This window comes from Sceloporus undulatus, chromosome 6 (assembly GCF_019175285.1).
Source record: "Sceloporus undulatus isolate JIND9_A2432 ecotype Alabama chromosome 6, SceUnd_v1.1, whole genome shotgun sequence".
Classification (NCBI taxonomy): Eukaryota; Metazoa; Chordata; class Lepidosauria; order Squamata; family Phrynosomatidae; genus Sceloporus; species Sceloporus undulatus.
This window is the reverse complement of record NC_056527.1, coordinates 23,874,541-23,887,339: the sequence shown is the minus strand read 5'-3', so window position 1 is coordinate 23,887,339 and position 12,799 is coordinate 23,874,541. Positions and strand designations below refer to the sequence as shown.

Sequence of the window (12,799 nt, the reverse complement as noted above, 5' to 3'; positions counted from 1 at the left end):
GGAGGTTTGTCATTGCCATCCTCTAAGAATGAAAGATTGTGACTTGCCTAAGGTCCACCTATGGGTTTTCATTGATGGGCAGGGATTTGAATCCTGGCCTCTTGGAGGTCTAGTCTGACAGTCAAACCACTATGCAGTACTGGCTCTCTCTCTGCCATTAAGGAAATGGAGATGATCTTGTGTAGTGAAGACAGCACTGATGCCCATTTTGGCTCTCTGCAAGTACTGAGCATTTGACTAAGCAAAAGAAAATTTGGCCAAATATTCCTAAAGCATTAACTTTACCAAAATGACAAAAAGTTACTTACCAGCCTATTTTATTATTATATAAGTGTCATAAAATTAGCAGTCATATTAATTGGCTGTTAATTTTGTGAGACCATTAATTTAGCTTCTGATAATTGTAATTAATTACTAATAGTGTTCAGTAAAGGCTCCTGGCCAAGTTGGCTGGAGTTGGTGGAAGAGTCCTGTTGATATGCAAATGGACTTTAAATTTCCTGGACCTTGGAAAACTCCCAATTCCCACATGGCCAGAAGGAAGAGAAGGAGCCAGCCTGAATTAAAGGTGGATTGAAAATGTAATGAATAACAACAACAACAACAACAACAACAACAAATATTGTATTTCCTGATCCCCTAAGAAACTTTCGCCCTATACAGACAGGCCAAAATAAAGCTGCTTTGAGTCACTTTGGAGGTATGATGTTTCAATGATACATGCGTCCTAAGAGTCCAGAAGCCACACCAAAGCCACACTCCAGTCCTAAGAACTGTAGTGCAGCTTTGGTGCAGCTTCCAGACTCTTAGGACTCATGCATCATTGAAACACCATACCTCCAAAGTGACTCGAAGCAGCTTTATTTTGGCCTGTCTGTATCAGGCCTAAATCTTTTTTTTTAAACATATGATGGGATGCTGTTCAGGTATGTAGATTAATCTATGGTCCTGCAGATGCTGTTGGACTGTAGTTCCCATAATCCCCAACATTAGCTAGGTGGAACTGATGGGGTCTGGAGACCCATAGGAGCTGAAAAGCTGCAGATTCCCTACCCCTACTATATATAAAAAAATCAAGTCTGGACTTAATTGAATACATTTTTGTACTTGTGTTGAGTGTTCAGTGTTGGAAAACCAGTGCTGTTTTCCACATGCAAAGGAATTTTAAAGGTTACTGGAGCAACATTGTTATGTTCAGAGTATAAAACAATGGTCTCTTTCTGCTGCTCTTTACAAGCATGAATAAAGTCCATGCTTCAACAGGCATATTGTGTATATATATGTGTGTGTGTGTGTGTGTCTTCTTTTCACTTGGCAGTGAGATCTTTCTTCAATATTTCATGTGTTTGCCGTGTGTGTTAAAAATTCTGAAGAGATATTTGTCAAGGCCATTAAATAAGGTTAAGCTTGATTGAGTACGTATCAGATGTACAAGTGTGATGCTGTAAAATATTGAAGCACAGATGCATTTTATCTTTTTCTCCCTCATTGGTTTGGATAACTTATATTAAGTAGGAATAATTGTGAAGGCAATATTTGATCCATATCTCATCTGTGTGGAAAAGGAGATTATATGATGTTAAAAAGATCTCCTTTCAGAGTAGTGTAATCTGTATTAACTGGCAGAAAAGATTTAAAAAACCATTTACTTGATGAAGATACGTTGAAACACCCCCTCCCCACAATTATAATTAAAGGAATTCTGTGAGAAACACAAGTTATCTAATGTTTTTAAATATGATGGGGAAAGTCCATTATAGAAACATAGGCAATGCAGATATAATGGAGGGACATCTCTTAATGATGTGCAGTTTTGCAGTCTACTGCTGATCTCTTAATCATGATTGAGAGATCCCTCCATTATGGAATAATGCAGACATAAAAATCAGATCATGATAGTGGTTTTAAAGATTGGGAGCATCCCATGGCCTCATGTGCTCTCTCTTCCCTATTGCCCAATGCCATTGTTCTCCACAGTACCCCATTGTGATACTGTACTTAGCCCAAAGAGTAAATATAAGCTTTATTCGAGGCTCCGATTTGTGCATTTGTGTATTTGTGCTAAAATGAACATTGGTGAACTTTAAATGGGAGTTTATAATGCAGATTTTAAGATGGGATACAAATTATCATCATCGTCATCGTCATCGTCATCATCATCTCAGGGAAATGATAATGCTAGATTGAAAATCGTACCCCACCAAGAGCTTAAGTTACATATCCCACAACCTCGTACTGTTTGGAATGCTGGTTGAGGCTCCTATGTATTGACACTGGAAATATCTGAAGGGCTAGCAGTTTTCCACATCTGCATTAGATGACAGTTAACACTTAAAAGAAAAGGAAGAGGGTTTTGTAGTAGGAGAGGGGTTGCAGAAGAGTGTAGAGTGAATGTGAAGTTCTGAGATATTCCTGATTGAATATGTGTCTGCAGTTTTTTTCTCAGACTGGGAAGCAGTACAGTAAGGTGATCTCAAGAACCAGCATAGAGTTGTGATTTGAATGTTGAGCTAGGATTGTGGCAAACCAGAGTTCAAGCCCCTGCGCATCCAGGGAAACCCACAGAGTCATACTCTTTCTGCTATAGAGGAGGGCAGTAGCGAATCTCCTCTGGATAAATCTTACCAAGAAAACCCTGTGACAGGGTTATTGTAACTCAGCATAAGCTTGATGTAGTGATCTCTCTGCTAATGTGAGAACTCCACACATGTCTTGTGCAAAGCTTGGAAAAGTTATCTTTTGGGGCTACAACTTCCAATCACCATAATTTCTCTCTTGCAAATGGCAATTTTATATTCATTATTCACAAGTAAAACATACTTTTATTTGAAAGCTGGGTTTATTAGGACATATGGTTTGTGAAGTGTGTATTCACACCCATACTCATCACTAGATGATTGCATGCATGAAAAAGTACAATACATACTTCACAGACCTTTTACTATGATTTTGGATCAGCTCCAATGCAATACTTTTCTCTCGGAGCAGTTCATACATTTATTGGCAAATCACTGACTGGTAAACATTCATGTGTGAATCATGCCTTGGTCTCACCCCTTCACAGTGGAGAAGTCAGGCGTGCATCCCATGCATAATGTAAGACAGCTGCTAAGCTTCAGCAGCTTTTCAAAACCCATGAGGAAAAAAACCCAAAGCCAGATTAATGCATGATGGGCTACGTCAATCTTAAACGGCTTTATAGTACACTTTATATGTAGGAATGCACAGCTTAAATCTCCAGCATCATTTGCTAAAGCCTCATGTCTGGGGAAGACCTCAGCTCCAGGCCTCGGAAACCTGGCACTGGACTATAGGACAGGTAGACTGTAGGTTTTGGCTTGCTATCGCCACGTGTTCCTAGCTCTCATCTCAAGGAGGAGATGAGACTGTTCTGTGAGTCTAATCTGCATTGCAGAAATAAAGCAGTCTGACCTGCTTTAATTGCCATGGCTCCATGCTATGGAATCCTGAGATTTTATTTAGTTGAGACACTAGAGTTCTTTGACAGAGAAGGCTAAATGTCTTGCAAAACTACAAATTCCAGAATTCTATAGCATGGAGCCATGGCACTTAATCAAACTGCATTAATTCTGAAGTGCAGATTATACCTTGGAACATCTGAAGAGGCTTCAAGATCCAGATTCTCCTGAGTAATAATGCATTGTATTCAGGTGAAAACAGAGCTCAGAAGAATTACTTTTTTGGATGATAGTTTTCAGAATCCTCCAGTCAGCAGGAGCTTTGACTAAGGGATTCTGTGAGGTGTGTTTAAAAAAAATGTAACTCTTCCAAACTCAAGAGTATCTATAAAGTAGGTAACTTGGAACTCTGGGGAGAGTGGAAAATATCACATTGACATTTGTCTGAACTTAAAGGTCCTGATAAATCTCATTGTGTCACTCTGAAAGGTGGGATGCACTTAATTAGATACACAAAATATCCTGTTTTGAAGTTCAGACTAAGTTCACTGTTGTTCTTGCACAAGCATATCTTGTTTCTAAAATGAGGAATAATTAGCGATAGAAACATACTGAGCTAGTCTTCCCCACTCCCTCAGAATGCCAAATGGTGTGTTTTCACTTTGTCAGATTAATCAGTGATACAGGCGGCTGTGCTAGCTGCCTTGGTTGTTATTTTTTATCTTGAAGCATATTTATTCTTTGAACTTCTGACATTCTGGAACTGGAATATCAAGCATACATGGATACATTTGGCATGCATTAAATGCTGTTGCTCCTCCAAGAATGGCATGCAGTCCAAATCATAAGCAGCTGTTTGCTCATATGACCACAGATAACCTTTCACCTTGGGGAGGAAATGGATATAAATACCCATCTGTAAAGAATGTACTTTTCACAAGGGCTTCAGATAATCTTTTCTCAGTGTTAATGTGCTAACAACTGGGAGAGCAGGCCAGTGACATGCTGAATGCAGTGCTTCCTTTTCATCTTAACTTTCTGTCAGGCACTTTTAAAAATGGCCTTTTGCCCATTATCCATCATGTAATGCTGGCTATGGAGCCTAAAATCAATTTATCTTTTAATCTTCAGTTCCCCTTCAACTCGTCCACATCTTTCCTCCCTCCTGTCTACTCCCTGCAAACATTTCTAAAGTTTCTGAAAGAACCTTTGATTAAGATGATTTTATGTCTGCGGCTTTCTCTTGCCACCCATGTCTCCAGTAAATTGAAAGAAGCTCTGTAGATGCTTTCCCCAGCCTGGTGCTCTCCCAACATACTGGACTCAGGGCCAGCCCTCCGATAAGGAAGAATGAGATAATCAACTTGGTCAAAACTTACTGTGGGACAGCAGTGGCAGCTCCTGGAAAGTACAGCCTTTCAGATGTTGTTGGAATCCCGCTTCCATCATCCCCAGTTAGCATGGTCAAGGTTCAGGCAATTTTTGAAATAAATTTTTAGTTGTGTTTTAAGAATGCAGTTCTCACAAACCCCAGCCCGTATGGCCAGTGAGGATGATGTCGGGGGGGGGGGGGTAATATAAGTATTTCCCATCTCCCAAAGTAACCGTTTCTATGCTTGGGTTCCAGTTTTAAGATGTACTGTATCTACATAGTTCAAATATGAAGAATGGAACACTATAGAGATATGTTGTATTAATGAGATAGTCGGAGCATGTATCTGCAGTGTTCTGTTCTTTAATATTTGAACTATGTAGATTGTAGCATAATGGGAACTCAGTCTTGGATGGTTCTGTTTGGCAGAATAATAAATAGTTCCATATATCACTTTTTTAAAAAGTGTGTGACCGTTATATTCACTAATGACTATCATATTCATTTTTTTAAAAAGTCATACTTTACAAACCATTTGTTATTCAACCACACTAAGTATTCTTTTCAGTTTCTAGCTGTAGGAGTAAGTAATTACATCTTGACAATTTAATGAGACAGATCCTTTGATACAATCCAACCAATATAACAAGACAACTTGTTGGAATATAACAACTGATTATCACCTCAGACTTGTTTCTGTCACCTATTTCCTGCTATTGAATTGAACTGAAGATGAAACCAGCTAAGAATTGTATTAAAATGATGCAAAATGGTAAATTGGAGGGGAAATTATGCTTTTTAAAAAAACACTTTCCATTGCAGCACCATATTTCCTTCCCTATGGTCTCTTAATTGGTGAAATGTTGTGATTTTTAATGGATGCTTTGCAAGATGTCTCTCATCTCTAAACCTTAACTGAGTGTTTTAAAAATGTAAAACAAAGAGTTGTTTACATTGTTTTATAACGATCTCCCTAACTCTGAGTTCATCTGTACCATTAAATTGAGTGGTGATATGCTTATTCAAAAGAAAAAAAGTGTGCCTTGCTATTTTGTAGTAGTTGTTACATTTATACCCTGTTTTTCTATATAAGTTACCAAGTTGGTGTAAGTTACCAGTTCAAGTAACAAAAAATACATAAAACAGTAAAGCCTTATTAAAACATTATTATGAGAAAACACTATACACCAAAACATTTTATGGGTGGCTGAGATAGTGACACCTTGCTTTCTGCAAACTTTGGCCCAATACATACAGGCCCTCTGTGACGCCCTTGTCACGTGCTAGGGTTGCCTCGGGGCAGAGTGCCCACATGCCCCACAACCCTAGCATGTGATGAGGGTGTATTATTATTATTATTATTATTATTAATGTAATTTTATTTTTATTTATGTAATAATAGCAGTTCCATGTATACACGGGCGCTGCCATTGTTATGTAAGCGCTGCATGGCATCCTCATGGTGCCCCACGGCACTTATGTAAAAAGTGTGCCAGTGGTGCACTTGTTATGCTGCCCTTGCGGTGTAAAAAGAACTTTTCGCGGGTTCTTTTTCCGCCAGAGGGAAGCTGCGTGGTTTGGTGGCTGTGGCTTCCCTCCGGTGGAAAAACAGGTGCCATGCCCTTGTTTCATGCAAAATATTTAAATTTTGTATAAAATTACTTTGAGGGTATGTGTATATGATACTGTATGTATTAAACATAAATGAATTTTGTGTTTAGACTTGGGTTCCATCTGCAAGAAATCTCTTTATGTATGTATAAGCAAATACAAGTATTCAAAAATCCAACCCCACCTCCTTCTAAATACAAAACACTTCTAGTCCCAAGCATTTTGCATAAGGGAGACTCAGAGGCTGTGCAGACCACCCCTAAGGGTGGCCTGCAGCCACCTCCAGCTGTGCCAGATCAGGGCCACAGTAACTGCACACTGCAGCCCCAATCTGGCCTTTCCAGGGTGCAAAAAGGAGCCACAAAAAGCGTCTCCTTTTTGCATCCTGGAAAGGGTATGATAGCCGAAGCTTTAAATTGCTTCTTTGGTGCTGCATCATGTAGACGCAGCACCAGATTAGTGCTGTGACACTTCACGCTGTGTGGAGCAGCGTGCAGTGTCACGCTGCCCTGGGGGTGGAGTTAGGGCATGCATCATGTGGACACCATTCCCTGACTCTGCCCCCAGGCCAACCTTAATGGCTGATGTGCACAGCCCCTCAATCTGTAATTGAAATATTCTTACATATGAACACTTCTGAAGTTCCATTACAAACTTATTGTGTTTTGGTTGTTTCCGTTATTTGTTGTTAGCTCAGCTTCTACATATGGTGATGCTATGAATGAGAGATCTCCATGAGCCCTGGTCATTAGCAGGCTTTCAAAGGTTTTGGAAACTCAATGTTGTGGCTTACTTGATTGAACCAATGCATTTGTAATGTGGCCTTTCTCTTTTCTTACTGCCTTCCACTTTACCAAGCATTATTGTATTTTCCAGTGAGCTATGTTGTTTCAGCGTATGTGCAAAGTACAATAACTTCCCTTTGGCTTCTTTTTTAGGTCTTCCCAAATCACAACTAGCAAGATGTTACTCTGTTGCAATACCCCATCATGCATCATGCACTGATGTCAGAGTTACCAGGCAGTCTGGCTGGAATACAGAGTTTCCATATGAGACACTAGGTAAGTGTAAAGTAAAAAGTAAAATAAATAAACAAAACTCCTTGCAGGCTAGGTTTTGTGAATACAGGTGGTTTTTAGTGGATGGTTTTCAATGGACTGTTACAGAAAAAGTGCATCTTAGCTGAAATGTGAAAGAGTTATAAAGTTTGAAATGTATTCTTAAGGATTTCCACATGTTGAAACAGGAGCTGTCAATTATACAGGTATACCTCAGTTAATGGAATAGATGTGTTCCTTGGCATTATTTCTTTAACAGACAATGTGGTACCAGAGGAAGAAATAATATGGAATAGGTTCATACACCACAAAAAGGAACACTTCAACATGTTCCAGCAAACTTTTTATCCAAAATCAATTATATGCATTTGTGAAATGCAACTACCAGATCAGGTAGATTTTGTATAAGGAAACTTCTAGAGACTACATAAAAGGCTCCTCCAAAGTGCACCCAAGGATTTCCCCCCCTGCAGCCTCCACTTTTTTCCTGATTTCCATTTTGGTGAGTAAACGTAAAAATTCCTGGAGTCAGATGCTGTTTACCTTGACTGCTGCAAGCTGACACACACAGCTACAGTAAGGTCTGATTGAGTAGAATCCCATTCTTCTCCAGATCAAGATTTATTGCTCTGTTTGCTGCAGACGAACTGCTGTAACCTGATATCAAAGGGCTGTGTTTCTCCAGCACTCCTTCATCACCACCCCCCAATGCTGATGCTGTTAAAACACTTCCAGCTAGACAAGAGGATAAGAAAGAAAAGGGGGTTGAGCATGCATAAAAAGACTTCATAAAATGGAGGGTTTTATAAGTGTTTTTGTTAACTGAGGTATGCCTGTACTGTTTTGTCTCCATGATTCTACAAAATTAACATTGCTTGCCACCACTTTTTCCCCACAGAACCATGCTGACTTGTTTTACTGTACTGAATAACTGGCTCAGTTTTCCAGGTTTAAGCACCGCTTTCCATGGTGAACAGCTTTTATTTCAGGTAGCTAATAGGAGAACACATAGTGATGTTAGCTCATAACACCAAAGCATAATTTAGCATGGAGTGGCAATTGTCTGGTCCTCCTGAAGACGTAAGACTGCAAGCCTCAGAAGCCCTAACCAGGTGAGAAATGTTGGAAGTTTCAGTCCAAAAAACATCTGTAGGACAGCATAATTCCTACCCCTGATTTAGTGTTTGCATGCATAGCTCCCAGACCAGTATGCTCCCCTTTTCTTCTCTTCCAGTGTATCTGCAAAATATTTGTTTTTGTTTTTGTCTAACCATTGATTGCCATCATATCTGAAGCTGGACAAAATATGACATTAAACCATGCTTAATTATTCTGGCTTCATTCAGTAAGCTATAGTTAATGCTAACCACAGTTTCCAGTTTGGACAAATGGAAGTTTTGGGGAAATGAGAGTGGATGCTCCTTGTAGCTGTGCCAGTGGGGAGTGAGGAGTGCCTAGGCCCAGGGCTCAGGCTTAGTGTTATTTGAGATTGGTCAGTTGAGAGCACAAGGGACATTTAGCCAAAAATGTTAAGCAGAAATTTAAAAAGCTAATGTGTCTGCATGTAGTTCTCCAGAGAAATCAGAAGACAAAAACAGCCACTGCATCTAGTAGCTTGAACAGTATCTGTGCTGTCTGAGTTTCTTCCTCCTCTTCTTCACTATTTTCCCTCCTCATTTCACTGAAACAGTTCTTTCATTGAAAAAGACACATGAGACTACAAAAAATTCATAGTGGATAAAGAACAGTGGCCAGATGTTCCTTAAATAGATGCTCAACACACAGGGCGTCATTCTTTCAATGCTCCGTCTTGTTTAGGATATCCTTTGTAAAAGAACTTGACCAAGCAATGTTGGCAGTATTCACACAATAGGAACATACCAGGCAAAATGCTGTTGTTGATTGAAATGAAAATATCCAACATGAAATGTGGCATTTTGCTTGTTTGTGCTGATGATCTCCTTTGCCAAATTGCACTTGTGATTTCTATGCCCACATCTGGTTTCTATGGATGCTCCATAGTCTCTGTTTCTTCTGCTCCAATCTTTCCTGCTGCTTATTCTCCTACTGTGTGCTGTCTGCTTCACAGCAGTTCCACACATTTCTCTCAAGGCTACTCCCTGCAGTGTTATTTCATAACAGATGCAAATCGACCCAAATTGGTTAAAAGCCTCCTTTTTCTTTGGTTGCATGAATTAGAGTTAAACTCTGTTTCTTTTAGTATTCTGTACTGTTAACAGGATGGGTTTCTGAAAACAAAACCCCAGTGAATTTATGAGAATTAGTGCTAAAAAGCAACTTCCATGAAGAAAGGTTGCTTTCAGTTTGTACATATTATGAATCTGTCATGCATTTAGGAAATTCCAAATATACCCAGTCAAGGTCTCTCTTAAACTGAATTGCTGCTTTGGTACTATAAGGCCAAGAGCTAGTTGCTCCTTTACTTTAGATACTGAACATTTAAGACACTGATTGGTATATCTCTATTTTATTGTTTTATATAGCTGATTCTTTATGTCCTATGATTATTTTACTGTGTTTTAGTCATTATTATTTTATTATTATAGAGACAGTGTGTTGTAGTGGATTGAATGCTGGACCAGGACACTGGAAAACCAGGGTTCAAATTTATGTTCAGCCATGGAAAGCCACTGGGTAACCTTGGAAAAGTTACACCCTCTCAGCCTCAGTGGAAGGGAAAGGCAAATGCTCTGAACAAATTCTGCCAAGAAATCCCTGTGATAGGTTAACCTTAGGGTTACCATAAGTCAGAAATGACTTGAAGGCACACAGCAACAACAAAAGTTCCAAACAATCATTTGGAGAAAGGCACTATGCTGGCTTCTTCAACTTACACACAAATACACACACCTTATAGGTTTGTTGTAAGGATAACAGAAAGAGCAAGAAACCATGTAAGTTGCCTTGACCTTCTTGGTCAAAAGACAAGATATAAATATCATAAATTAATTGATTATATTTAGTATCTGAGGAGTCAGCTTTCTGTAGCCTTCTTCAGATCCATGGAAAGGCTAACTCCTTCCTCCTGTGTCTTCTCTAACTGGTATGAGGATTAGAATCATAGAATCATAGAATCATAGAGTTGGAAGAGACCACTAGGGCCATCCAGTCCAACCCCCTGCCATGCAGGAAATCCAAATCAAAGCATCCCTGACAGATGGCCATCCAGCCTCTGTTTAAAGACCTCCAAGGAAGGAGACTCTATCACCCTCCGAGGGAGTGCATTCCAATTTGTTAGTAAAATTTTCTTTTACATATGACTGGTAGCCAACTCTTGGAGTAGATGCATTCACTTGTGAGTGAGTTCACAGTACCCACTCTTCAGCAAATGATTATTTCTTCTCACACAACAAAGTTTAGGTGCTTTGGGATATGAAATGAATGTTTTATTCCCTTGTGCCCTTCCTTTCCCATTCTCTGGCAGGTTAAAGAAGTTTGAATAAATCTGTTTTAGGAGAATGGAGAGACTTCTTCCTTCATCTGTGCTAACTCAAACTGTCACCCTGTACATAGGAGCAAAGTTCTAAGATATTAAGCAAAGCAAAATATTCCGAGACTGTCAGGTTTCATTTTCCTAATCTGCTACAGTAATAGTGACAATCTCTTGTATTGCTCAGTATTTTGTCTTCCATGGTACTATGATGAAACTATTGCTAAAAGAGAAAAGTATTTGAAAAGTATTTTTAGAGACAGTAGAGACTGGGTGGAAAGAAAATTTTATAGATAGATTGTGTGTGTGTGTGTGAGAGAGAGAGAGAGAGAGAGAGACAGACAGACAGACAGAGAGACAGACAGACAGAGAGATAGACAGACAGAGAGACAGAGACCTTCTGAATCTTTGAAGGAGAGCAGTTAAATACTGATCATGAAACATCAGTGCAATAAATTTTATACAAACAGTTTGTTTTGTACTTCCCTGAAATAACTCTGAAGAGATTTTTTAATCTTTTTGAATAGTTAATGCCACCCTTTGGTACACATTTAAAAAGCCCAAATGTTTGATGGTAAATGTTTTGGATGACATTTATGGGAGAAGCTCCCATAACATCTGACGTTTGGGTATGTTGGCGGGGTCTTATGGGACTTGTAGTCCCCTCCCATCTATCTGAAGAGTAATCGGTTGCCTATCCTTGAAGCTCTTGTTCATTTTTAAGGTGTATACAAAAATTAGCTTCATAATTATAATTGTAATTAGGGACAACCAGAGCTAGAGCTCAGGAGAAGAAAAGAGATCCCACAATTTTGAAAGGTGAAGGAGGAATCGGCATGGTGTTGTGAATAAATGATCAACTGATGGCAAACCAGTCTTTGAAAACCCTTTGACCTGAATTCCACTCTTACTCCTGACTAGAGGAGACTCTTAGTGGTATCTGCAAAAATGTTGGCACTCTTCAATACTTGATTCAATGGATCTATTCTAGTTTGGGATAACAATGGGATTCAGGCATGTGATAGTGATATCAGGCATGTGATAACGATAGGCTGAATATGCAACAATTTATTATAAGTTTGTTGATGTTAATTACTGTCGAGTTGACTTTTACTTATGGTGACCCTTGAATGAGAGACCCTCCAAGTCACCCTGTTATCAATAGCCTGCTCAGCTCTTAAAGATTTGGGGCCATGGCTTCCTTGATTGAGTCTATCCACTTGTAATGGGGTCTCCCTCTTTTCTTACTACCCTTTGCCTTAGTGTACATTATTGTCTTCTCATGATATGTCTAAAATATGAGTCTCAGCTTATTCATCTCAACTTCTATGGAGCGGTCAGGCTTGATTTGCTCTAGGACCTATTTGTTCGTCTTTTTTTGGCAGTCCATGGTATCATCTGTAGAACTCTCCTCCACCATTTTATATTTCTGGTCTATGCTGTTAGTTTATGGAGATCTTTCACATACTAAATAAATAAAGCAGAGATAAGCAGGGAATTTAAAAAAAATGTATATGGGATTTTTTTCTTTCTTATTTAAGAAATCCTTGGCTTTTATCCTGAGTCTATGTTTTGTGTCATAAGTCTAAAGAAAATGTTTAAAATCTATTGTGCTCAATGTTATTGTGGGAAGTGCTTGTCCACACTAGGTTCTGTTTGGGATGTTGATGTTTACTTGTGAGGTAATGAAAGTAGTGTCCAATAAACATTATTTTCATTTCAGCATTCTGTGACATTAAAAATGAATGCATGCTTTAATATTTTAAAAGGAAATTGAAATGAGACAATAAGTCATATTTATTTCTCCAGTGAATGTAAAAGAAGAAATTAAAGAAAGCTTCAATTCTGAATTTGATTCCAGGAAATAACCAAAGAGATTTGTATGGCC

The 12,799-nt window shown here is 38.9% G+C and overlaps 1 protein-coding gene across 1 annotated transcript in view; it reads left to right on the top strand.

The window, feature by feature from the left end:
• KIAA1217 (KIAA1217 ortholog) overlaps positions 1–12,799 on the top strand; it is a 504,546-nt gene that overhangs the window by 23,061 nt on the left and 468,686 nt on the right. Inside the window, 1 exon segment of the mRNA XM_042471784.1 lies at positions 7,341–7,463. Coding sequence (XP_042327718.1) covers positions 7,341–7,463 — 123 coding nt within the window.